The 27,028-nt window shown below is 52.5% G+C and overlaps 1 protein-coding gene across 1 annotated transcript; it reads right to left on the bottom strand.

Moving 5' to 3' along the window:
• Positions 1–2,156: 2,156 nt before the first annotated feature.
• On the bottom strand, positions 2,157–23,580 carry SLC60A1 (solute carrier family 60 member 1). Its single transcript, XM_075115891.1, has 10 exons — positions 23,213–23,580; positions 16,476–16,674; positions 16,101–16,340; positions 10,169–10,337; positions 8,317–8,432; positions 7,082–7,255; positions 5,020–5,167; positions 4,291–4,361; positions 3,981–4,101; positions 2,157–3,299 (listed from the first exon to the last, which is right to left on the bottom strand). The coding sequence occupies exons 1-10, from the start codon at positions 23,440–23,442 to the stop codon at positions 3,235–3,237; spliced, it is 1,533 nt and encodes a 510-aa protein (XP_074971992.1). The 5' UTR covers positions 23,443–23,580; the 3' UTR covers positions 2,157–3,234.
• Between the last annotated feature and the right edge of the window lie 3,448 nt (positions 23,581–27,028).

Here is a 27,028-nt window from a genome sequence, read left to right as displayed (position 1 = left end):
GTTCGGTGTGTTTTTAACGTGCATATCTGTTTTGGAAAGTGACTTCAGTGTTTATGCCTCAATTGAATTTTTAGGTTAGCCTGGGTTCTTTGCAAAGCCGGGAGGCTGACGGCTGCAGTGTTTTCGTACTGCAGCAGCTCCGCCACCTCTGCTCGGGGCAGGCTGGGCAGCCAGGCCTGGCGGTTACCGTACTCCTTAACGCTGGAATGGTTCCTTTTGCTCTCCCGTGATTTTAGTAAAACCGTCAGTGGTAAAAATTACACTGAAAGCAGCAGCGATGGTCACATTTTCAGTTACTCTTTCCAGAACAGAATTGCATAGTTATAAATATATATAGTACCAAGCGAAGGGACAAAAGCGAGTGATGTAGTGAGTGTCTAACTTCCTACACTGGAGACTTTTTCTACACACGGTCCTTTAAAGACAACTGTAATCTTCCACCGCTTTGGTGCTCTCGTTACAGTTGGGTAAAACTGCCTGGGAGAGGATAGCTTCTCAGTCTAACTTTTTTTTTTTAAAAAAAAATAATACCTTATAATAAGAGTATCTTAATGCCATTGTGTTTAAAAAAAAAATGCTGGTATGTAATGCAAGTACATAAATAGCCAAAGTTTTCAGTAATTGTTCAGTGTTACTAAATTTGCTTTTATTTAACCTTCCAAGATAACATATTAGGAAGACCTTCGGCATGTTGATATCCTATTGGAAAAAAAAGTCTGATCAACTCGATTATAGCAGATACGCAGTCATTTTGAACACATTCCAGGTTTCAGTACAATTTGGAGGCAAAGTTCTAAGACGCAAAGCTTACTTTGGAGGAAGCGCACTGTAATGACACTTCAAAGTAATAAATGCTGCTTTTAAAGAGTGGCATATTGGCAGTTGTTGTTCAAACATAATGAAGGTCTTTCCTGAGAAATCAGGTGACTTTTCTATTGCTTCAGTTTTTGTGCAAAAAAAAATATAAAATATTCAATGTATTGCAATCTTTTTTAAAAAATGGGGTGGGAATAGTTAAAGAAAACTATTTTATGTAAGAACTGACAGAGGGATTTGCTTTGTATAATGCAAGCTGGCTTTAAAAAAAGCATTGTAGCAAATTATTCAAGTCAATCATATGTTAATAGTTATGTGCAACCAGACATGCAAAACAATTGTATTTTTTTAAATAAATATTTTTAACAAAGTTTCTGATCTTTTGACTGGTTTTGTTTTTTTTTTCAGTAGAGGAAATTGAAAGTCACAGCTGCAGGGCAGCTCACTGTGATAACGAGGGCGCTCACCAGACCTTGAGCTGACCCGTCCCGTCACACCTCGCCTGCACGGAGCCAGAGCTGGAGTTGCTGCTAGCTCTGCGCAGGCCTTTCGCCAAAGCAGGCACTATTCCGGTGACCGTTTCCGTGGGCGAGTAGCCCCACGCTGGAGCCCGTGCCGATGGCAAAGCGGAGATTTGAATTGTCAAGTCACTTAACAAAAGACCGGCCCCGGCATTTCGTTGCCTATTAGCAGCCTGCAAGGACATCATAAAATACTTTTTTTTTTTTTACCAGCTGACACCCCTGGTGCGATGCAGGTGTGATGTGAGTTGACTGCTTTCAAAGTAAACTCCCTCATTGCCTTGTTTCGTGCTCGTTTCCTCTGTAGGGGGATGGAGAGAATGCTGTCATGGTGGGAGGGGCTCTATTAATGACAGATTGGGGTGGGGTTTTTTTGCTGCAAATGGATTTTGCAGCACCACTTTTTTCATTCTGGGGCTCTCGAGGAGAGTAACAGTGGCATCCTGTGGTGTGAGAGAAGAAGTACAGCACCTACTGCGCTGGATGGGAGGCGGGAGGGCTCCTGCAGCCCATGGATTAGTTTAGCCCAAAATTCCACTGCATTTAGCTCCCTCCTGCACGGCCTGATGCGCGCTCCGCGGGAGGGAGGCAAAGGCAAGTCAACGAGTCTACACTTTTGAGAGTTTTTCTACACAACCACCCATGGGAGCTTGTGAAGATATTTATGGAAGGTAAGATCTTCCTTGGAAGAACAGAAATGCTAAAGCGAATTGACCTCAAACACCTGTCAGCTTCAGTCTGAGAAATAAGCCAGACCTAGTGAAGGCGGTAGCTGATAAGCTGTTTCTGGCCAAGACTAAGTTACCCGAGTCCAGTCAGGCTGAGAATCTAGCAATCAATCACCTTTAATCAAACACTGCTTTATATACACACGTACATATGTACATCCACATACAGCAGTTAAAGCAAAAAGTACATGTCCAATCACTCACTGAAGAAATAGATGTATGTAGCTTTACATTCCTCTAAAGCCAGTCCTTTCTTCGTAGCGTGTAATAGGTCATGCGTGGGTTATAAGAGTACCTTATAGAAGGCACCTGTATAATAAGTATTGCACAGATTAAGCAGCTGGAGGCTGGCTCCCAAATACCTCTTGTTTAAGCTTCAACTGGAAGCTAGAAATAAAACCACCCTTAAAGACACTGCAACGGTAGCAGCTAAACTAGTGACTTAAAGCAAAACAAACCATCACAACCCATTCTTGACTCTAAAGAAAAAAGCTAATGATTTTAGTAATCGAGAGGCCCTAGCATGCTGAGTAAGACACTGTCTTAGTGAACACGTCTGATACGGTGTGATATACAAGAATCAACTGTGCAACTATAGATAGGTCCTGCTACCCCTGTGCACTTGGTGGGTTCTACCACTTGTGGCATTGTTCCCCTTTGGCACTATGCATGGAGGTGGCAGATACTTGAGTCAGCGTTGCACAAACATGAATGCCAAATCCAGTATTGTGCTGTAACTCGTAGGGGCTTCTGTGCATTGCAGGCCAAAAGAAAAAGCCGTTAAGGTCAATGACTAAGCCAGGAGATAGTCAGTCTTAGATACGGAACAGCGAGAACCTCTTCCTTCCCACCCTCCATCCCAAACTGGTAAGAAAGTTCATCTGCAGGAGTAACCGGTCTCCCGTCATCCCTGCCAGACACCGCAGCCTTTCAGACACAGGGCTGGTCTGACGCTTACAGTCGTCTTTTTTGGTACGTATGACACGGGCAGCTTGTGCTTGGCTTGAGGCAGTGTTTTAGGATGTTCTCTTAATTCTGACTTACCCAATCTAATGTGCTTTTGATTGCAGAAAACTTGCATGATTCAGTCATTAAATGTGAAATCATCCTTAATAGTAATGCTTAATTGCGTGGTTCTTTTATTGCTTGTCTAGGGCTTGGCCACTGCTTTAGCGCTGATACTGTCCGGTGTCATCCATTACTGCTGGTTTGTCAGGTGAGGCATCATCCATATCTGCAAAATTGACAGTAGATCCGTCAGCTGACGGTACCGAGTCTATTGAGCTTTAAGGGGATGTGCGTGAGCCCTCCCAAACAAGGGTGTTGCTCTTCTATCACCCACCGCCCTGGTTTGCTTCACCGCTCGTGGACGAAAGGCCTCCCTTGCCAGTAACCTGGGCAAGCCTTCTCCCTGTCACACAGCGCTCCTTTGACAAACGGTGCTTATAAAAGCAAATACCGGGTGCAGACCGAGGCAACGCCTAAGAGAAATCCTTTAGCAGTGAGGCTTTCCTCAAGAGCCCGACAGCTGCCTTTGCTTGTTCCGTGGGTTTTAGCCAGGGAACAGCGCAGGGATGCTTGTGCAGCCCCTGCTAGGAGGGCTTACGCCTGCTAGCTCTGCAGCAGCACGGTAGTGCTTTCACGGCTGGCATCCTCTGCGCTTTTCAGTGCCTCTGCCCTCCACAGACCATTCCTACTTTTTCCCCTTGCTTCTCCAACAGAAAAGAAAGCAAGCCCTGGGCTGTGGCTGCCAAGGCTTTGTGGGCAAGTCGGAGCAGGAAGAGGGGAGAGGAAGCAGCAGTAAAATAAACATTTCCTTGCATTTTGCTGAAGCGCTGCACCCTGCTTATGTATTGATGCATACGCTGCTCTTCCTCTCATTATAAAGCAGGGCTGAGTGCTGGTGCTTTCTTACCTGCTGAGGGCTTGGGGTACATCCTGTGGAAAAACAAGAGGAAAGCGTAGAAGGTAAAGGCCAAGCCTCCAAAGATCATCCCACAGACCAGGAAACTGTAGCTGCCCTGATCATGTATAATCTGCAATTGGAGGGGGAAAAGAAAAGAGCAGACATGTCATCACAGCACTCAAATACCTGGTCAGCATTCAGTGAGAGCTTTACTATTTGATGCCTCAAGGGTAACAGCAGTGCTTTTTTTCCCCAGCAGCTGCCCAAAACCAGGACTAAGGTTTCCACTTAGTTTTTGGCTTGCCTTGCCCACACTTACCGATCCCACCAGCAGCTGTAGTACCATCTCTCCAATTCCAGCTCCAGTCACTAACACGGTCGTGGCACAGCCTGCAAAGAAATAGTGCAAGTGATGTTGGCAGGGGACAGGTGAAACAGCCAGCAGGATCAGCCTGTAGCTTCTTGAAACTGCTCTTTCATGGAGCTCTCCATACAAGAGTCACAAATACTTAATGTACGTTCCCATCTAGTGTTGAGAGTGCCTCTTCTAACCTGTGGTCGTGCAGAAAGGTAAAAGTTCAAGCCAAAAAAAACCAACGCCTGTTCTGTCACTTGTCTCTGTTGGCAGAGGTGATGTTGCTTCTTGCTAGAATGCTTTTCATTCTTCTGTATCACTGCCCCAGAGACAGAGGCTGACAGGGACCTCCTGTAAGGCTTTTCAGTTCACTGATAATCTGGATGATGGTTTCAAAACTAGCTCCCTGTAAGCCTTTAAAGCAGTTATTCTTGTCAGTCCCCAAAAGCCCTAAAGCTGCAGGAATCGAAGAACCAGTCTGGATCCCTGCCTGTAGAAGTTATTAGTACACCGAAGCCAGGATTTGTGCAGTCTGGTTTTCTGACTACAAGCTTGAATAAACATTGCATTCAAAAGTAGATCTTTCTTCCAGGCCTCCCAGGATCCCTGAAGAGGGAAGGCGTTGCTAGGTGTATCTGAGCTCTGGTCTTGAACACCCGCCTGCTTTCAAAGTCCGCCCAAGTCCTGGCTCACCTTTGTACTGCAGGATGTCCTCCGTATAGGCGAGCATGCTGGGGAAGGTGCTGCTGAGAAACAGCCCCAGGGACGCCGTCCCCACAAACAAGACGACAACGCTGTAGGAGAAAATCAGGAGCAGGAGGAAGGTTATCAGGACTCCAACCTGTGAACGACACGCATGGAGTCAGTAGGGAGGTAACTGCTGAGTTGCCGTAGGCTCTAGATTTTTCTTTTCCAGACTATTTTGTAAAACAAACAAAAATCAATACCCAAAACGATACTGAAAAAAAAATCCCAATCTCTGAAAAACTGAAGTAACTAGCCAAATAAAAGCCATCTACCTTCACTGTAGAGAATTTAGTACTTTCTATAACAGGACTTTATAACATAACTTGGTACTTAAGTCTCACCTTCATTAGGTAAAATCATATCTGTGAAAAGATAAGATCATACCTGAAAAAATACTTTTTCTCTGCAGCTTTCAATACAAATGTACTGCTGCTTGCATAATATTTACGTGTCTCACTAATAAGTCTTATTCAGCAGGTTAAAGTCTTGACTCACTCTCAGTAACTGCCCAGAAACCAGGCGCAGCAGTAAAGCCAAGGAGCCAACTAAATTTACATGACCGTCCCCTCCGGCTTGCTGGGGCGCCCCAGCGCTTGCGAGCCAGCCGAGGCGCAGAGTCAGCAGAGGGAGCTCCGCAATTCCAGCTCGGGTTAATTTTGAAGTGTTTAGGCCCTGATGACGGGCGTGTGCACGTACACAGGAGCAATCTGGATTCTAAAGAAACTGAATTTAAACCGCAGTTTGCTGTAATGCTGCAATGGCTCCAAGAGCTGGTGTGTCTTACTGCACACAGCCGTACCGCACGGGGGGCTCAGCGTCGGGCGCGGGCGTTTTTGTGCCCGGGCGGTGTTACTACCGTTGCCTTTAAGGGAAAGCAAGAAGGCTTCCATTCAGGGCTGGAGGCTATTCTCTCTTCTCTCCAAATACCAGAAGCAGCTAAAGCAGTAGTCCTGTCCTCAGGGTCGCTAACAGCGCGGTCGTGCAGCTCGGCCAAGTGGTTAAGTCGGTAACATGCATCGGGGCGATGCACGGGACTGTTCTTAGTGAAACCGGAGCTGGATCTGCTGATGCTGAGCTTCCCCTGCTCCCACGTAAGTAGCGACCGTGTGCTGAGATAGGGGATTACACTCATTTTTAAAACAATCGTATTTCATTTGGCTGTATTTATTGGTAGCTAAGCTCAGTTTTTGAAGTTACCAGCAGCGAGGTGCCGAGCCGGCTGCCTCGCCTGCCTCCCGTCCACAAAAAGAGATGGGCCCAAATCTTCAAAACATCCCAATGTGAACCGTCCCTCCTGTTCTCTCACCACGTGTTAAACGTTCTTGGCCTCGCAATATTAACTGTGAAACTCACTACCAAAATAACTTCTGGTTTAAATTGTAAATTAACTGCCTTCTCACTTGTTTCTTCTTTTTTTTTTTTTTCTTTTTTTGTAAGAAGTGTGAATGGGAACAACTCCCTCCCTGTTGTCTGCCACATCCTTACACGCATCTCCCTTACATATCCTTGAAGGATTCCTTCCCCTTTCTTCAGGTGAATGCGTTTTATTCATTTAAGCAACTTCACATCACATTGGTTTCTTTGACAGCTGCTACACTCAGAGGATCTACTGAACTATCTGCCTTCGCTTTCCCATGGCTACCGTGGGCATTAACACCCCCATAGATGCCAGAGAAGACAGCGTGCAAAGTAAATAAAGCTGGCAGACACTTTACTAGGTGCTTTCGCGCATCTAACGTGAGACTAACCGAGACGCGAGCTCGGACAGGCAGCGCAATCAAGCTGTGTTAGCTACCTCGTGCATCAGAGCCAGCTGCGAACGTGCAGCGGCAGCGACGCAGAGCAAGGCTAAGGCAGCTCGGCCTGGATGCTGCGCTCGTCAGGCTCTGCCTGGTGCAAACCTGCCCTAGGTATGGCATGAGAGCGGCTGCAGCTCTGCGCATCAGAGCCAAAACTAGACAGCCTCTTGGAGGCAAGCAGAAGAAAAACATAGTAAAACCAGCCGTACCACATTGATGAGGACCATAGTTGCTGGCTTCATTCGGTAGGACACAGGGATGGAGATGAGCCTGCCCAGTGTGATGAATCCCCAGAAGAGGCTGGGCAGGTAGCCAGCCACTTTATGTACTACAGAGAGAGGCTCTTCCACCGCATAGCTGTAAATGAAGCCCGAGTACTCTCCCTGCAGGGAAAACAAAACAGCATGTCACATTGATGTGGTGACTTCCAGGCTTTGCAACTTCATCTTCAACCTGTCCCTCAAGGATTCACAGTAACGTGATAGTGCTGGAGAGCCCACCTATGGATCTACTACCACATCTCAATGAACCTTGACCCGAGGGTTTGCAGCTGGAGACAGGCTTCCACCAGAAGTAGAACACAGGACTTAAGCTCTCCTAAAAGGGCAAGACTTAGCATCACTAGGTAAAAATGCATGCTAAGCTCTTGTCTGCAGAGATGCTCTCTTCCCTAGGGGCTGTCTTGTCCTTTTGGAATTGCATACTTGCAAAACCTACCACATCAAGGATGATCAGCTCCGGGTTCTTAAAGATGGAGGCTCTGGAATGTTCCCATATCTGACAGCTGCTTTGGGTAACCCCGCTCATCTTTCAGGACCCTACTTAATGCCCTAGTAAGACCCGGCAGTATTTTACCATGAGGGGACCGAGACAAAACTGTTGAAAGAAAAAGACCAGCAACTTGCCAGCCAAGAGCGAGCCTTCCTCGCCTGGACAGAAGCGTGGAGAACCCCGTGCGACTGCGCCGGCCAGGGACAAGCTGCCGGGCCAAGCTAGAGAGACCGCACCATCCCCGCATGCTCTCGTCTTGGATTTCTGAGGCTCAGGAGACCCACCAAACAAAGAGCCACTATTTCTTACAAAATAAAATGAAGCTTTTTCTTGCCTCTTGGCTGAAGTGAGAAGAGACCTCCACTGCGTACACGTAGACAGCATCACAACTCCAGCTCTACTCTAGGTTAGTAGCAGTAGCAACCTAGCTGCAACACCACAGAGCCTAGGAGAAGCCACAAAACCCTCCCAAGAAGCAGGGCACATATCAGCCTGACTACGATTAGCTTTGCGTGAGCTACCTCGGGAACCAGACTGCTGCGCCGGCAGACCCTCGGGTCCAGCCCACTGCACGCAGAGGACATGTGCTGGGTTTGGGCTGTTACAAGTGATTTGGAAAGAAGAAAGCCATATAGCTTTGCTCAGACAAGATCCCTCTATCAGCTGAACTCACCACAATCCCATCAGTCATGAAGAGAACAAGAGCCCCAGTGATGTGGACTGCGAAGTAGGTGTAAGAAGCCCCTCTGAAGTTTTTGCTTTGGCAGCAGCTAAATAAGTCATCATGACCTGGTGAAAAACAATGCAAAGCAAACTTAGCTGGAACGTCCCCCTGGGGCTGGGTGGTTGCCAGCCCGCAATGGGGATTTGTTTTGCGCTCAGCTGCGAGACAGAGATTCATAGAGGACAGTGAACAACACGGAGCACTGCTAACCTCTGCTGGCACAACCTCCTCCTTTTCTTTACCTACCTCTAAACTTCCAGAAGGAAGACAGATATGCTTACGGGCTGCTGTCCACAGACTGGGATCCTAGCTCTCCGGGATACTTGCTACTTCTCTTACTGTAGCAGCTTGTGCTCCTCTTCCCATTTAGGAGCAACACATGGCTGGCCCCGCTCTTAGAGTCAATAGAAACAAGCCCATTCGAGCATAGCGCTCGTGCTCAGAGCCCCTCGTCCTTGGCACCACCACACAGGAGAGTCCTGCCCAGGACAGCTCACATTCCTCAGACAAACGGTATTTAACCAAATAAGCCAACTTTGGGAAAGAGAGTGATAAACACAGAGCTAGTGTCGCCTCCTCTGGCTAGACCACCGGGAGGCACAGTCTGCCAAAGCTGGGGGTCAGGACCCCAGGAATTCCCGACTCTCCTGTCCTCATGCTTGTATCACACCACTCTGGGACGTGCAAAGGGCTGCTGTTAAGGTGGCGGCACCCGGAGTCCTGTGCAGGTGAGACAGTTGCTCCTGCATGGCAAAGATGAAATTCTCACTACTTCTATGGGGAAGGAGGGATTTTGCCAGCACAGACGTGCCTGTCAAAGACCACAGCAGCCAGTGTACAGCCTTCCTGCTTCTCTAAGGATTAATCTCAACCGCACTGAAGAGGAAGATGGAGATCTGAAGAACATGAAGCTCTAATGGGTTGTATGAAAACGGGCAGCTGGGTTGAGGAAAGAAACCATCAGTGTCTCAGTTAAGGGAAATGCTATCAGATGAGCACAGCCTAATCAGACACCAGAGAACCCACTCCATTAGGGATACCTATGATCCTTCCCTGCAGTACCTCACCACATCTCTAACTCCTCCACCTTCAAGTATTCCCTAAAGTTTCCTTTTATTGTTCAGATAAAGCCACCTCTTATGTAATAACGCTAAACACTCTGACAACCCTACGATACGATTCACTTCCGAGATTCACTATTTAGCTGAAGAATTTACTTCGATACGTTTCTCTTGGGTAGCAAAGAACAATGTTACTATTGTCCCCAAAACAGGGTGTAGTCACAAGTTCAAGAGCAAACTATTGCTGGAGTTCAACTTTTCCGCTCAAACAAAGGCCCTGTCCTTATTCCTTTCAGATTTATTAAAAATCAGCGTTCCGCAGCACGACGACCACTTTTAAACCGAGCAGTCAGCAGAGGCAGCTCAAAACCTGACCAAACACCAGAAGGAAATGAAGGGGCACAACTTCCACGTGTGCTTAAACGACTTGGGGGCCCAGGTTTAGTTTTAGGACAGCTCGGACAAAAGCAGCCTGGAGTCCCAACAGCAGGACCCTAATGTCTATTCAGGGGTTATGGTCCCACCTAATTTGAGGGCAGTTGGGCACCAAATTGTCTGTTTGGATTGTTTGGGTACTTCTGGATTACATTCACATGTACGTTTTAGAACGCCTCCCCCTTAGACAATAGCGATGGATCTCACTTGTTAAACTCAGCGGAGACACTCAGAAATAGGGCTTATTTCTCCCCCTGCTCACTCCCCGTTCCTCCAACCCTACCAGAGAGGTGCCTCCAGCTCACCTCCTGCCGCGCGGGGTCTCTGCACAGCGGTGGAGAGATCGTCCTTCTCCGTGGGCCGCGTTTCCATCGCCAGCTCGTCGGCCGACAGCAGCGGGTGGCTGCTGCTGTTGAAGCACGGCACCATCCGCTCCTTGTAGAGCAAGAAGAACACCGCGATGGGGACCGGCAGCTGGGGAGGAACAGAGAGGGTCAGGTAAGCACGACACAAATCTCGCACAAAATACCGCCCAGTTCCCCACTGGCGAGGGCCTTTTAGGAAGCCGCACTCGGCATCTGCAATAGATGTGCCCAAATTAACCTCCAAGAGCAGCCTCGCGCTGCCCTGACCTCGGAGCAAGGACAGGGGCTGGCGAGGGGACACTGCAGGAGGGACGGAGCCTGGTTAGGAGAGCTGGTTAGGGCAGGGAGGCGGGGAAAAAAGGGAAAAAGGCAAGTTGAGAGCAAAGACTCCCTGTCTGGAGCATGGCTGGGCATCTCCCGCCAGTCCTTGTGGGAGGGAGGTGGGCTGGGAACCATTCACCTGGGGTGGGGGACAGGGACACTGGAGCAGAAGGCACCTAAGTACAAACCTCATGAAGCACCGCATCAGCCCTTCAAAACCAAAATGTTCTGGTTTCCAAGCATTTGGCTACTCCTGCCCAAAAAGTAAAATAATAAAGTATCTCTTTTGCCCGTGGAGAGCAGAACAGCTTTAGTGGGAGACCTGTGGCTGGAATTCTTTGTAAGGGAAGAGCAAGCTGCTCCAAGGCCTGCTTTGCCCATCTCCAGCCATTAGCAGAGGTTGCTCAGCATCTCGTAAGAGACGAGCTCGTGGTTCCCAGGCCAACAATGACAGCACCGCTACAGCCGAGCCGCTTCCAACAGCCCCTGGGTACGGCCTCTGCTGAGGGACCTGGGCTGGAGGCATCAAGCCTCCAGCCACTGCCCTCTCGGCTGTCACTGCCTTAGAGACCCCCACGCATCCAGGGCTGCCGCTGCGCAGGCTCCCAGCACACGACAGCCCCGCCAGCGCTGTTCCCTGCTTTCTGCCTGGCTTTCTGCCTGATGCTAATGCACGCAGGGACCGTGGGCTTGTACCTGCCCACTGGATCCATCACGCGGCAGCCGCGGCGTTGGGCCCCCGGCACCGCGCTCCCTCGCTGCCGTGTGCCTGGGGATGAGCCCGCTCCCCGCGCACGCCCACGACTCGGTGGTGCCTCCAAGCCCGGAGGCGCTTGCTCCTTTTTTTGGAGAGAAAACAGAAGGAAGCAAATGAAGCTGGGTCTGCCCCTCACCAGCCCTCCCTTCTCCTCCCGCCGCAACCAAGTGGTGTTTATTCTGCAACAAACTGGGGGAGAAAGCCAGGAAATCCTAAGTGACAGCTCACTCTCCAGCCGCCAAGCGCTTGTTTTCTACATGTCTGTGAGCAAGTGTGAGCTCTAGTTCCAAATTTCCTGCCTTTTGTTGGCTCGTGGCACGATTTAAATGTATGGAGAATTCCCCCCCCTGCCCTGCCTCTCTTGCCCGAATTCATTTATGAGGACTTCATTGTTCTGGGAACAATGGGAATAGGAACAGTTAGTTCGGTCCCATGGAAGAAAAACGCATTTGCTTGATAGTTCTAATCCTTCCGGAGGTCAGGACCAGATTTTATTCTTCTAAATTGCAGATTTTGCAAAAAAAAAAAAACCAAAAAAACCCACGCCGAGGGACTGGCTGTACAGATAACGTCTCTGGGCCTTTCCAGCATTAAGGAGCACTCAGTGCCTATAAAGAAAAGGGCCCCAGCTCCAGGCTCCTCCTATTCCCAGTCAAACCATAGGCATATCCCTGCTCCCCAGATCCTCATCTCTAAAGTAAGCAGCTCCCTTTTGCTTTATCCAGACCATACCATCTTGCAGGGCTCTGACCCCATCAGCCGTGAGCTGCTCGCCAGTGCTGGCCATTTCTGGTAGGAAATGCCCAAAAGCTGGAGACTCACCCACGACCAAGCACAGCCCTCACCCATGGGCTGCCACCACACCAAAGCGAGCTCAGGAAAGCGGGGAAACGCAAAGGATCAAGCTCAACAGAAAGCAGGTTCCCAGGGCTCCATCGCCAGGGGGCAGTGACCTGTGGCCTCTTGGCCCACAGGAGGGGCCAGCCGCAAATCCAGGGCGCGTACAAGGGACGGAGCATCCCTGAAAGCAGTTCAGTCATTACGTGAGCTGATGGAGAAGAGCAAACAGAGCCGAACACCAGAGCCCTGCCAGGGCATGTTTCACCAAGCAAAGGGACAAACCCACCCTGGAGGAGCAGCCTACCCCGACCACAGGGCAAGGACAGCTCAAGGACTGTCCCTTCCACTGCCCACATGAGCACGGCCACCACCACGAGCTGCCAGGTGGGCGCTGAGCCCCCCTCCCCATCCACAGCTCCCCCGTGCAGCCGCTGGAGAGGTCGGGTGCGACGATGAGCCTCGCTGGCTGCTGGAGCCAGGACATGTGCCAAGACACACACGGGCAGGGCCACCGTGCTTAGGACAGGATCTTGCTACTCGGCTCCTAAAGCAGCTTCGGTTTTCCTGGGGCCGACACATCGGCTGCTTGCGCTGCTTGGTGCGAGGCAGAGAGCTATCAAAGCCTTCCCACACCACGGGGAGCCCAAACAGCGAGAACCGGAGAGGAATCGCACACACAGCCCCTAAAATAAGGACGCTGGTCGTCAAAGCACCGCCCTGCCCCGCAGAGCCGGTGCCCCCTCCCCACAGCACGACCGCACCAAGCTGGTCACCTCCAGTCCCCGTCTCCCCCCAGCCCTCCCTCCTGAGCAGGCAGGGATCTTGCTGCGATAACCATTTGCTCGTGGGCTTTTCTCCCAGAGCAACTCCGCTTCGCCTTTTTCAATGGAAGGCTTTTCTCTTTTCCAGGGGGAGAGGGGCATCCGAGCATCCCGCTGGGAGCCCGCACGGGCTGACGGGCAAAGCGGGCAGCAAGAGCCGGGCCCGGCGCTCCAGCTCTGCTCGCTGAATCACCGGGGATGTTCCCCTCCCCCTGGCAGCTTTTAACCATTATTATAGACCCAATGAGTTGCTGCATCAGGCAGTTCAGCGCGGGTATAATCCAAGCTCCTTCCCTCCAGTTTCTATGCCAGTCTCTCCCCCCAGGAGCACAGGACTGTTCCCTGCTGTTGTATCCAGGCTACTTTTAAGCAACCTAAGCACAATGGAGAGCCCTGCGCTTCCCTTGGGAAACCACCTTCCGGATAAACACATCCCTCTCAGAGGAACATTTTCCTGATTTCCAGCCCCTTGGAACGAGCTGGATGATGAAATTTCCGTTCTGTGGGAAACTGAATTTTAAAATATGTTTTTGTTCCAAATCTGGATGAAAAGCCAAAATTTTCTCTTAGAATGAAAAATTTTGGCCGGGAGTCATCCAAGCACTTCATTTTGATAATGTTGAACCACTTAATTTTACTAAAGCAAAAACATTTTGCTTCAATAACATCGAAACAACTTATTCTGTCAGCTTTACACACTGCATTTAGGCCAAAACGAGGCATTTCCACTTTAAAAAAAGCAAGAAATTGAAACGAATCCTTTCAGCTTGTGTCTTGTCAGAATACACACAGCCCTGCGAAAACTGGGATGGGATTGTGTTTTTGACCATTTTATAACAAAGCTGCTGGTCCTGGTTTCCATTTCTATAGCTTACTCATTTCATCCACTTCCCTGGGGTTTTAAATACCAATTATCATCATCTTTGTCTGACGTTTACACCTTAAAGAAAATTGCTGACCTTTGGAGCTGAGCTGCTCTCAGTATCTCCAGCCGGTGGGCTGGGTTATTTAGTTTAAACAAGGAATTAAGTCAGCTCCCTCAGCGAGACTTTGGGAAAGACAATAACAGCTCGGCTTTGGCAAGGGGACGCACTCAGGAGCATCGCGTGCGGCGTACGTCCAGCTCCCTGCTCCTCTTATGTTTGTTACCTAACTTTCATCCCCAAACCACCATCAGTCTCCCAGCACCAGGACTCCCTGCCGTGCTCCCGGCGATCCTATTCGGTGCGTGCACACACATGCAAACAGCACCTGAGCGTGCAGCGATGCACAAGCCCAGCTCATGACCTGCTACGCATCAGCGGCAGGGCACAGCCGGACTCAGCCTGGGGTCCCATCCTGCTCCCGAGATGTCCATGGGACACCGCTAGGACCCAGAGGGGTCTGGCACCCTCCCATCGGCACTCCAGGTATCAGACACATCGTGGTATTGAGAGCAGATATTAAACGCTGCCTTCAAAACTAAATTAGTTTGCTCAGGATTGACTGGCAAAATAGATAACACTCTGGTGTAATTAAAAGCACATTTCCCGTGGCATATGCGGAGTCGGAGTAATTAAAGCTGGCTTCTCCTCCTAGGCAGAGCACATTCTTTTTGGTACTTCTGCAAAGAAGCTCATTACGGCGCCTGCCCAGCTATTTCGCTTGCTTGTTCTTCTCCTCACATCGACGTGCTGTGCGGGCCTCGGGCTAACAAAAGCCCTGGGATTACGTGCGCTGGGGTATGTTTTAGTTATTCAGCAAATGGGAAATGGGAAGACCAAAAGCACAAAGAAACCTGTTCCCTTTGCCTATGGCAAATGGAGTGGTGGAAGACCAAGGGCTGCTCGCTGGCCTGGGACAGGGAGAAGGAGCACCAGTGCATCCCCGTGTTTTGGCAGAAGGGCAATGGCTAAACTTGCAGGGCAGACAGGCAGGGAGAGGTCCTTCTGGCAGCATCACCCTTCTCTTCTACTAGAGGAGGTCTCCAGGTGAGCAAAACAGGCAGCAGCGTGGCAGCCCCTACCCTGGCATGCTCTTTATAAACAGACACCAGAGCACCTTATGGCAAAGGCTACACAGGCTGGGCTCTGCTCCGCTCACAGAGGGGACCCCGGGACCCTGCCAGCAGGAATTCCCATGCACGAAGCATAACCGGGCACTCTACAGATTTTGAGCAGGGCTGCCCTCAGCATCAATCCTGGCAGGAACAGCACCACTCGACAGGGCCGATGCTCGCTGCAACCACACACTCTGCTCTTATCGCTCCAGATCTATATGGACAATTACACACACGCTCGAAGGACTCCTGCCACCAGGGAAAGGACAGCAGCAGCTTAGCTAGCTCTGCTGCGGAGGGACTGGGGACAGGCACGACGATGGCCATGGCTCAGCAAGGCTGTGCAAGGCACCAGCTGTATTTAACCATGTTGGGATTCAGGGTATTAACTGGGGGGTGAGGAACAGAGCAACATTTCAGAGAGAGCCCACAGCCTGCAGGCAAGCACAGCTTGCTGGAGATCAGCTTTGGGACTCAGCAGAACAGAGAAAGTGGACAGGCACTCAACTCCATCTCTCTCCCAAAGGAAGGGCCACAGGACTTTTACATCTGCTGCCCATCACCAGGGAAATGTAACAGATAGGCAGAGACACCCCGATCAAGCTTTCGGCCCCAGTAACTCAGTTCCTCGATGGGCACTTTCCTACGAATATCACTGCAAATCGCCCTCCTGCCAACCCACCCCCACACCACTGAGCTCCTCCCCAGGCTGACCGCGGAGGATGACCTGGTGCTCCGAGTGTAGTCAGCTGGTGTAACTCCTGCCCAGGGGGATGCTGGAGGCGCAACCTGCTCCCAGAGAGATCAGACAAACACCCGCAGGACGCTACATCGACCCTATCACATCTGACAGCGCAGCGATCCCTGGCTCAGCTTTGAGAGTCCTGCCCTCCTGCCCCAGGCACCTGCTGGAAACCAGGCACTTGGCAAAAAGTGAACCTTTGCTGCAGACCAGCACAACCATCCTCACGCCTCCTTCCACCGCTAGGACCACCAAACAGGCACCAACACCCCCCAACACCACGGCCGCCTGCAAAGCTGAGAAGCAGGGAGGTCCCCAGCAACAGCTTGGGCCACTCCGGCTGCAGCACTTACGTTGATGAGGGCCATGATCCAGAAGGCGTAGGAGACGCGCGTGACCACCATGCCTTTCATCGGCAGGTCGTAATGGGAGAGGTTGCCTGGATGGTGCGGGACCAGGGACTTGCGGATGTGAGGGAGGTTGCTGGAGGTGTTAACTGTGGAATTTGAGAGGATGCAGTTGGTGTCCGAGAGGAAGGGGTCAGCTATCAGTGGGCTTAGCAGCGCTCCAAAGCCCACGAAGAAATGAAGGACCTGCAAGAGATGAGACATGCAAGTAGAGCAGCGGGGTTTACTGCTCTTCTCTGCAGGGAGGCTGGCCGAGCCCCTCGCTCCTCGTCCTCCGAGGAGGAAGCACAGCCAGAGGGGAGACGTGGGCTCCATGCTCACCTGCAGGAAGATGGCTGAGTCCTTCTGGTAGATCTTCACCAGCTGCATATTGGAGATGGTGTCGATGCAACCCATGGCCAGTCCTGCCACGGCCATGACCACAGCCAGGACCACCACATTGTGGCACAGAGGGATGATGGCAAAGACCAAGGAGATTGCCAGTGATGAGGCGAAGAGTGCAAACAAGGACTGAGCCAACCTGAGACAGGAAAAGAGGAAAGACGACAGAATTACTACCATGAGAGCAACATCCACACCACAGCCCTGCCTCCCGTTTTCAGCCCCAGGTCAGTCAGTGGCACAGGCATTAGCAAAAGATGCACCCACAGGCTGTAATTCCAACTAATGCAGCTCCAGCACATGCTCTTCTGACAAGGCAAGGGAGATGCTACACACCCTGCACCCCCACGCCTCCATGTCACAGCCGGAGCCAGCCTAGGGCACTGCCATCTCCTGCGTGGAGGGCGATGCCTTGAAGAGACGGATCTTCCACCCAGCTTGCGTGAAGAGTGACCATCCCTTCGAACTCATGTTCTGCACATCTCAAGGCACAACAGGGCCTGAGAACCTTCCCTTGTTAACTGGGCAGATCTGGGAATGGGAAAGGACATGGGTACATGCAGGTGAGGCCACATCATGACTTTGGAGGAGCTCCAGGGCATTTCTTATGCAGGGCTGTATCGCACAAGCAGGCTACGCGAGCATGCGAGCTGCTGGGCAAACCCAGTTGCCTGCAGGGAGAGAGCTGCTGGCATCCACATCACCGTATCATCCCGGAGCTGCCAGCACGTGCTGTCCTGCCTCACACAGAGCACTGGGGAGCTCCTGCAGTTCCCTTTCTGTGCTCCATTCTGGCAGCATCGTCCCTTCCCCCAGCACGACAGGACGGGATGCAGCACTGCTGCCGTTCCCGGTGCAGGCAGCCACTTTCCAACCCACGCGGTCTATCGGAGAAGCCCAGGGGACGCGTGCGGTAGAGGTAAAGCTGGTGCATTACATCTCGAGTCTGGCAGCAGCACAGGCAGGCCTGCCTGGCTGAGCGGGGAGGCTGCTCTCGGCGTGAGCCGGGTGCTAGCCAGCTCGCTGGAGAACGGCGCCTGGGCTGGCACCGCGCTGCTCCAGAGCTGCCAAGTCGAAAGGCAGGAAGGAAGGAAGGAAACAGGGACCAGACAGCAAAGCACTGAAACTAGCAGAAAGATGGAACTACAAAGTCACAGCAGAGAGTAAGTAGCACAGGCACGTCCCTTCCCCACCCTGGGCTCCCAAACCCTGGGTGAAGCCCATTGCAACCAGCAGCAGCTTGCTACGATGAGTTGCTAATTAGCAATTGGGGTCTGCTGCTGGGGAATGCGGGGCACAGCCATCTGTCCACCACAGAGGACTGGCCATGCACAGGTATGTCCCTAGTATGGGCACGCAACCAGCAAGCAAAACACCCAGGGCTCGCTCCCGCAGGCTGTCTGCACCCCGCGTCCGCACGCTCTGCCCAGAGAGGGAGGAGAAGGGTATGAGGAGGTGCAGGCTGGAGCTGCAGCAGAGAGCCTCTGCAGCTGCTGGGCACCATGCTGCCAGCCCTCCTGCCCTGACTGCTCGTCCAGAACGGCCCGGCCTTGGGCATGTCACTGTGCTTCTGCATGGCCCTCATTCATCCGCAAACCCACAGTGATTTGGCCTTCCACATCCTGCTCGTTGCTTTCAGTGCACTCCAAAAGCACCGGGGAGAAAAACGGGCCAAGGACACGCCTCCTTTATTCTCCTGCCCCGTGGCACAAACCTGGCTGTACCAGCACCTCGGTGTGCTCCCATCTCCCAGCCCAGCCTCGCTCACCCGTCAGCCAGACCACGCTGGAGGAGCCAGTGTTTTGCAAAGCTGTAACTACCGATCTTCCTCTGACAGCAAAACGGGGAGCCAGCGTGGGATTTCTGGGGGAGGGAGGGAGCAAAGCGAGATGTGCACAGTCATGGCAGGAAAACAACTAGCAAATGAGAGAGAAGCAGCTTCAAGCCTGGAGAGGCGAGGCAGCACTCTCCAGGGTACAGCAGGAGCCCAGCGCAAGGGACAGAGGCAGAGGCACCAACAGCTGGCAAATCTGAGGCTGGGAGTGACAGGGAAACAGGAAAAAACACACCGAGACATCCCAGAAACGCCTCTTCTGCAGCCCTAGCAAAACGACCACAGCACTGCTTGTGCTTGGCTAGAGAGCACGTTCATTACTAGAGTTAAACATTAATTGCAGATGATGTTATGTCCTTAAAAAGCATTAAAAAGATCACCTCACTTTTCCCCCATGAGCAAAAATTCCTGCCTCCAGCCGTAAGATGTTAATAACACAATTGCACCCCCGCCCTGCAAACACCAGCACTCCACAACCCAGGGTGGCAGCACGCAGCACGCTGCCCCCTTCCCTGGCTTTGGCATTAAGGGGGACTAAGAAATCGCTGGCTTCCCATGCCAGATCCCTGAGGGGCAAAGGAGACTGCTCAGCACCCAGGGAGGCACCGAACAACCAGCCGGGGGAGTTCTTTAGAAACAAACCTCTCTGAGAGCATCCTTAAATGAGGTAACCCCAGACCTTCAGATGGGGACTGAACCCCGTGTCTTGATGATGCGAAACCAATGCACCCCTGCAAAGGGCTTAACGCCACGATCCGGTTCGTGAACCGCTGCCCGCCCCATCGCTAAGCGGTCCCCACGTTCCCGGCTGAGCAGATGCACAGCACAGCTCTGCACCAGCTGCTGCTGTCCCCAGGGCAGGCTCTGCTTCAGCACATGAAACAAATCGTGTAATGCCATGGAATCTGTTTCAGGAGCATGCAGCGCATGTCCTGGCTCCATCGCAAGGCTTGAGGGAAGGTCTGCAGCTCCCCCTGAAAACGCTTACATTGATCTCCTCTATAGTATTAGGGCATTTAATGCTATCCTGTAGTCACAGCCCGCAAGGCTTCCCCTCCCCTTCCCACACAGTATGTATAAACCCCCGCCTCGGTGTTCCTGTTGCAGCAGGTACTCTTCAACTTCAAGGATGTTTTTCCCCACCCCAGGGAGCATTTCTTAAGTCCTTCACATCAAGAAGAAACGATAATCAGGTTAATTCAGACTTGCAAAACTGATAATTAAAAACCCAAAGCCCTAAGGGGATGAGGCGAGGATGTGGAAGAAGGAGGGGGGCTGGATTACCCCACATCTGTCTTCAGGTACCCTTGTCTCCATCAGGAAGCATCAGCCAGGCTTGGGGAGTGTTGCCTTCCCCAAGGAGCTCATGCTCAAGTCACCGTGTGCTCTGCTTTTGGCAACAAAAGGCTTTACTTTCCTTTGCGGTGAGAAGCGTCCTCTGCACCAGCCGCATGCTTGAACAGAAACCTTCGGAAGGTGGGAGTCTGAAGGGCAGGGAGACAACAGGGTCATCCACTCTCAGCTGATGTGCTGTGACGTGCACAGGCGACCAGGGGTAAAGATGAAAGAAGGGTCCCATCTCATCAGCCCTCTCGGGTCCTGGTGTGGATCACTCTTTCGAGCAGAGCCTGCTCAAGGCTCCAACGCAGCCACAGACCTACCAGCCCCCTCCTCCCCCCTGCTAACACCAGCAGGACTAGCTCAGAGCTGACCTGGATGCCAGGAGCAAAAGCAGAAAATATAGAAGGACACAAAAATGCAGTTTCTGAATGAGGGGTGAAAAAAGAAAGCAAACTGGGGCACAGGCTCTCAGTTACTCTGGTGCTTCTGTCACAATCGCGTGTAGCACAGCTGCACAGTGGGAGCGCGACTTTAGCTGCACAGTGCAAGCTTAAAATCCAACAAAATGGGCAAGGAAAAGGGGAAGGCAAGGGAAGCAAGAGGGAGAGCAGCGGGGGATGCAGGTGCATGGAGTTCACCCCTGGAGTTCGCAGTGTCAGGTGCTCAGGGGTGGATTTACCAAAGAGCTCACCTCCCACTAGGGTTTCTGAGTCTAGGCAAGGTTTTGGGTCCTCTCAGCTCTCCCACCCCAACGCTTCTGGCTGGATTTGCAGTCTCACACCACATCAGGCACTTCTGAGGATCTAGTCCAGGTAATACCAGGAAACAAGAGTCTTTGGTGTGCTTCACACAAGGGTGCACAGGGCTCCTTACGGAGGGCATCAGCTGCTGCCAGGGCCGTCTTTGCTCGAGGAACCTCTCCCAGCACCACGGCAGCACTAGGGTTTGAGCCAGGGCACGTGCTCCACCTAAACCCCAACCCCAGATACCCTGTAAAAAGCTGTATTTCTTTGAAGCAGAGCTTGTAATTACAACCCAGCAAACCCCAAGCATGAGTTACCAGAGAGCAGCAGCGTGTCATGAACCTCAGCGTTAACTTAAACAACGCGCCTTGCAGCTACGTGGGGAGCTGCTCTTCCCACGGCTCCGGCTTTGCACCGCCCGACAAGCCGGGGAAGGGACCACGCAGCAAACCCGCGTCTCCAGCGCAGAGCACCGCAGGCACCAATTGTATTTCTGCATCACTCAGGGAAGCTCGCAATGGCAAATGTTCTTCTTCCTTGAAATCTCGCACAAGAGGGAATTCTGGAGCAAGTTCTGGCAGTCCAGGCTCGTGACGATTTACAGAAGGGACAGATGCCATCATTATGCTCTGTCTTCCCAGTGCTGCAGGACTCCAGCTGGGCCAAGAGAGCAGAGACTACGACCCAGCGTTCAGCAACTTCTCTCATGAGAAGAAACAAACTATTATTTAGGTCCCACGACCCACTTGTGCTGCAGAATCCAGTAACAGCACTGCTTTCCCTCCTGAGCCCATCGTTGAGAGAGCTCACACCAATACGTATTTTAACTGAAAGCAAGCAACAAAGTCTATGTTCCTCAGGCATTAAAAGTTAAGCACAGCTTACAGCTAGACCTTGGCTCAGCTGGCTCACAGGCAGGCGATGCTTTGGGACCCTCCACCAGCAGCTATCCGTCTCCTAACTGGAAAAGATGACCTGTCCAACAGTCCTCCCTGCCCGGCACTGGGGCCAGGATAATTGGATTTATAAACCCGCAGCATGGCCCCGAAGTTGAAATCCTTAGCAGGACAGCTTGACCTGTCCGTGCCTGAAGAGGGGATAGTCCAGGAGCTCTCAGAGTCTGCACAGTTAATGTTCTCATCCGAACCCACGCATCTGCACGCCGCACCACTCAGAGTAACCCCCCACAATGCTTGCAAGCTACAACTATCCAAAACATGCCCTCCTGCCTGGCCGGGCTGCCGCCCCTCAGCTGGGGCTCGCAGACACTTTGCAAAAGCCCATTGCTCCAGGAGGCTGCAATCACAAACACATCCTGGTCCATAACCACGGCGAGCAACAAACACGCTCTTTCCCCCAACGAGCTGCCACAGAGTTAAAAGTTTGGGAGCCCCTGAGCACAAAACCCCGAACGGGTCCGTGTAACCCGCCGGCCAAGGGCAGGAGCTCTGGGTAGGAAGCTGACAGCAGGAAACAATTCTGCATTTTCCTTCACTTGCTCCTTCAAACATATGCGAAGCAGACTGGGGGCTGGCAAAGGCGCTGCCTGCTGACCCAGCAGCCTGGGATCCGTGTCAGACCCAGGGCAAGGTTCCCACGCGCTGTCCCCGTTCCTGTGCACCCCACCTCGCACCTCCTGTCCCGGCACAGCCTGATGGGGAGCAGCTCCTGCTGGTCATGAAGCCTTTGGGCTCTGTCTGGAGAGGGGGTCCAGGACAGTTCAAGGTACCAGGATGGCAATTTAACAGGTGCTCCAATGCCATCTGCGTTAGCCAACACCCTCCGCAATTCACAAGACAAGAGTCTAACAAAACATTATTAAATGGGCATTTTAAAGCAGCGAAGGAGTCATGCAAAATTCTCTCACATACATGCTAAACATATATATATATGTATATGATGCATATCTCAGAGGCACACACGGAGCTGACACATTACATCACTGCCTGAAGAATTAGTGACAATGTAAACGATCAGCTGATTCTCAGCAGAGCATAGCTGTCATCAAGCCTCAAATCAAATGCCTGTCTGGCGATCTTTCAGGTTGAGCCATCGTGTATTATTTATTTTAAACACATCCTAGACAGAAGGCTCACTGCAAATGCCCGTTTGGCTGCGCCTGGGATTCTCGCTGGCCCATGAAGCGTGCTGCTGTCCCCGGCCTCCCCGCACGGCCGAGGCACTGCCTGTGCCCTCATCCCCCGCCGCAGCGAGACCACAAGGACCGCTCACATCTCACCTCACATCTGCCCAGACTCCCGAGGAGCACGACAGTGCCTCGATCTCTGACATCGAGGTTATTAAAACAGGTTTCCAATAATATTTTTGTGATAAACAATCAGGTTAATACCCTCCAGGAAGTTCTGGCTGTAACTTCACGCTAAGGCTGTCTCTGTCCTGAGCTCGGGGGGGGGACTGGCAGCTTCTCTCCAAGGGTATGAAACCATGTGGATGAGGAAAGCAGCAGCCCGCAGAGCGTCTCCTGCCCTGCACCTCCCGGGAAGCACCCCCCTCCCAGCCGCTTGGGCAAGAGGGCTGGGGACCCTCCGGGACACACGTGGAGCAGGGTTTTCCCACGCGGGCCGCAGCATCCCAGCTCAGCCATGCAAACCCGGCGGGAGAACGCGCGGAGGGAGGCGAAGCCCAGGGTAGGGGGGGTGGCTGGCGCTGCCCACCCCCGGCCCGGGAGGAAAGCAGGGGGGGCTGCGGAGAGCTAAGCCCACCCGCGGGAGGTGCGATGAGTTTGCCAGGCGCCTTACGTCCTCTTGAAGACCCCTCCGAGGCAGCTGCCGAGCAGGAGGCAGAACTGCTGGGAGAAGAAGACCCAGGTGATCTGGGAGAGGGAGCTCTGGGTCTGGCAGCGCAGGTCCAGCAGCGTGGGCCCCAGGAAGGCGATGCAGAGGCCGAAGCTGAAGAAGACGCTCCAGTAGGTGAGGGTTGGCTGCAGGTTTCTCCGGAACCGCGCCGACACCCGCTCGTCCCACCACATCCTGGGCGGCGGCGCGGGGCGGCCACGGCGATGCGGCTCCCGCACCGCCCGGCCCCGCTCGCTGCCCCGCTCCCGCTCCCGCCGCCGCCCCGCTCCTCCTGTGCGGGATGTGGCTCCCGAGCCCCCGGCGCCGCGCCGGGCGCTGGCTCCGCCTCCGGGAGCGGGGGCCGCCGCCGCCTCCCGGGGCCGGGGCGGTGCGGGGCGGTGCGGTGCGGGGCCGGGGCGGAGCCCCCCTCCGTCCCCCGGCGGACCCCGCTCCGCCTGGGGCAGCCGCGCCTCAGCGCCTCCCTCCGGGGGGTGGGGGCGAAAGGAGCGCGAGGACCCCCCCCACCAGCCGCCCCCCCCCAATATCCCCGCGTTATCTTGCCCAAAGCGGGGCAGCCCCCCGCCGCGAGATCCACAAATGACACTAAAGTACGGCCACAGCAGCAAACCCGATGCCACAGAGGGCGCAGCCAAGCAAGGAAACCCAGAAATCCCCTTTTTCTGCCGTCTCTGCAGTCTCCGTACCCGTAAATAGGTGCAACCGCTCCAGACAAATGCAATTAACGTTGCCCCTTCTCTGGATGAGAAGCACAAGATAGCTGGGGGGTGGGGGGGTAAAGTCGGAGAGGTTGATGCTTATGCAAAAGGTCTCCTCTAGAGGATGGGTTTATAAATATTTCACTTACTTTAGCTAGGAAAGACTAGCAATTTTTAGAATGCTCTTTCCAGGCAAACCAGAATCGATGGAGCTCAGCCGTGACAGAAGGCTGGCTCCAGGCCTGCACGCCAGGTCCCTTCCCATGCCGGCGGACCCCGCACACATACTCGCGCGTCCTGTGACCCGTGCCTCAGGAATGCTGCTCCGGGGCTCTAGGTGCTTATTTCCACCTGGACATAGCTTAATGTTTAGCTAATCCAAATTGCATCCTTGTTCTTCCCTGCCATCTGTGGCATCCGCTGGAGTCTTCCCAGAGTTTGGAGAACAGGATCATGACCTCTTCCACCACTAAAGTGAAGCAAGTGAGTGTGGTTGGCACGTGGGACAGGTGGGCAATAACCCCCTGATTGCCCTGATGGGAGAACCCCTGTGGCTGCCCTGCACCGGCACTGGAAGCCATTAGGCAATCAAAGAATCAGCTGAGCTGCCTGGAGGGACGGAGCAAGGTCGTTATCCTGTTTTACTGATGGGGAAACTGAGGGCCAGAAAGAAAGAAGTGATTTGCTTATAGACATGGAGTGAGTCAACAGCACGGCCGGAAATTGGGTTTTATTATTACGTGATAAACCATCTTCCTTAACATCCAGTATGGCAGGATGGAGAGGAGGGGGAGGCTGAAGCACAGGCCTGTGAGCCAGAGCCTCAGGCTCTCCCTGCCAGGCAATAACTGGCTTTGGAAGGCCACACCACTGCAGACTATCTCAGCTTCTCTTTGCCCATGCATAAGTGGGGACAAAACAGCATGAGAGAGGAAGGATTGTGACAATACAGGCCTTTCCATCAAAATGCTGCTGGGAAGGTCATCTCCTGCCCCTCTTTGTGCATACATCTCCCTGTGCACGGAGCTGGAGTTACTTGATGAAACAGCAGATACTTACTTATCCTCCACACACCGGGTGCCATGCCCCAAGAAAAGGGCTGATGGGGCTTCACCTGTGGTTCCTCTGGACCGCACTCTTGATCTCAGTAATAATCGTGGTTCTCCCTTTACCAGACAGGGAGTCAGGGGACCTGCACTCTGCTTCTGGCTTCCCTTAGTGCATCACCATCACTTGACAGCACCAGCTCCCGGGGCTTTGGCTTCCCTAACTATAAAATGGCTGAGCAATGCTTTCCCCACCTTTGCAGGTTCACTGTATCCACTCCCAGATGAAAAAGCAGCATCCAGGCGCCAGAGGTTAAAAATGTTCGTACAACTCCTACCGCAGCCACAAGAGCTGACCCCACTTTGCTAAGCAATGGCCTACATGCCAGTACGCTTGCCTCCAGGAATATCAGGCCATTTCATCAGGGATAACACAAATCATGCAAGATATGCTTGCAAATAAGAAACGAAGCGTAGGTGGGTTAGTCAGCATAAGAACACACAGATCCTTTCTGGCTCCACATACTGAAACCCAGATCCTCAGAGGTAGCTCATAAAAATGCAAGCCACAGGACTATGAGTATATGCAATACCAGAATTAACTTCACGAGGCGGCACTTCAGGCTGTTTTCCAAACTGAAATCAATGTTGTACTTGCAATGAATTAAACACCCACATTTTTGCACTTGCTGCAAACTGCAAAGTGAAATCATGAATGAAGGAATAGCAGAGCAGCACAATTACAGGCAGCAACGTCAGTCGGTGCGTGCCATTGCTGCTCAAAAAGATCCCGCAAGCATTTGAGAAACACCTTCCTTTTGCTTCCTGTGCCCTTGCACGTCCTTCCTGGGGCAGCAAGAGGCACAGCAGGTTTTTTTCATGTTAGAGCAGTTAATCTTTTCAGCCAGTGGAGCAATTACTTCTTTAACATGACTGGTCCTGCTTTGAAGTGACTACGCTATAGAGCTTCAACACAGAAGCCAGATATTGTTCAGATTTGCTGCCGTGACGCTGCATCACTTCTCTTAGCGTGGTCTCAACACAATGGGAAAATTCAATTCTAGTAATAGGTTTTCTAAAGGTTTCCTACAGGTGGAACCAGCTGAGGCCCCACAGGTGGGCTTGGAACAGCAGGCGCCCAGGGACAGGCTCCTTCAACAGCTGTAACTCAGCCCAAAAAAACCCCACCACCAAGCAAGCTTGAGCCGGTATGAAAATAGCCACCCTGAATCACTGAACCTTACTGAGGAAAGACATGATGCTTCTCACAACACAGGGTAAACCTTCCATATGATGGGGTCAATTATTCCAGGCTGCATGTGATGCTCAGCAACCCAGCACGAACGGGGTGGGCAGCTGGAATGGCACACGAGCGAGGTGTTCACCTCCTGTATTTTAGGATCAAGGGTTTCAAAACATGCCGTGTGATTTGGAAAGCCTGGCTCCACTTCTAGGTCAAACATTAGCCTGAGATCTTGGCCCAGTTATCACACAGATCCCGTACTTGCGTAAATGGAGGAAGCGCTCATCTACACGTTTTCCTACTGTCCAACTGAAATAATTCACACACCCACTCTGGTTTAGCTGGAATCAACGTGCTTCCTCTTTTACTGCACTAAAACTGCAGCAGAGGAGGGCGGGTTGCAATGAAACAACCAGGCTGAGCCTCTGGAAATGCACCTGTAATTTAATGACATGCAAATAATCTCGCTGAGGGCAGTAGGGATTGTCCCCGCTCTGCAGGTACGCTGAGATACCTGCGGAGCGATGGGTGACGTGGCTCGAGCATCCTTGTGAGGCAGGAGGACCCCGTGAAGGGACATGGAGCGGGGAGGGCACAGCTGTTTGGGCGCCCAGGAACATCGAGATGCCGGCCGGGTCCGCGGGTGGAGGATGCGGGCTGGGGCCGCTCGGCAGCATTCCCCGGGACCCAGCGCCGGCAGCTGCCACCGCCACGGGCCTGGAGGAATGAGAGGGGCAGGTGGAGGAACTGGTTTGGCAAACAGCTTGTTACTGGG

The sequence above is a fragment of the Phalacrocorax aristotelis genome, chromosome 21, assembly GCF_949628215.1.
Source record: "Phalacrocorax aristotelis chromosome 21, bGulAri2.1, whole genome shotgun sequence".
NCBI lineage: Eukaryota > Metazoa > Chordata > Aves > Suliformes > Phalacrocoracidae > Phalacrocorax > Phalacrocorax aristotelis.
The sequence above is the reverse complement of the archived record's forward strand: the minus strand, read 5'-3'. Positions and strand labels throughout refer to the sequence as shown.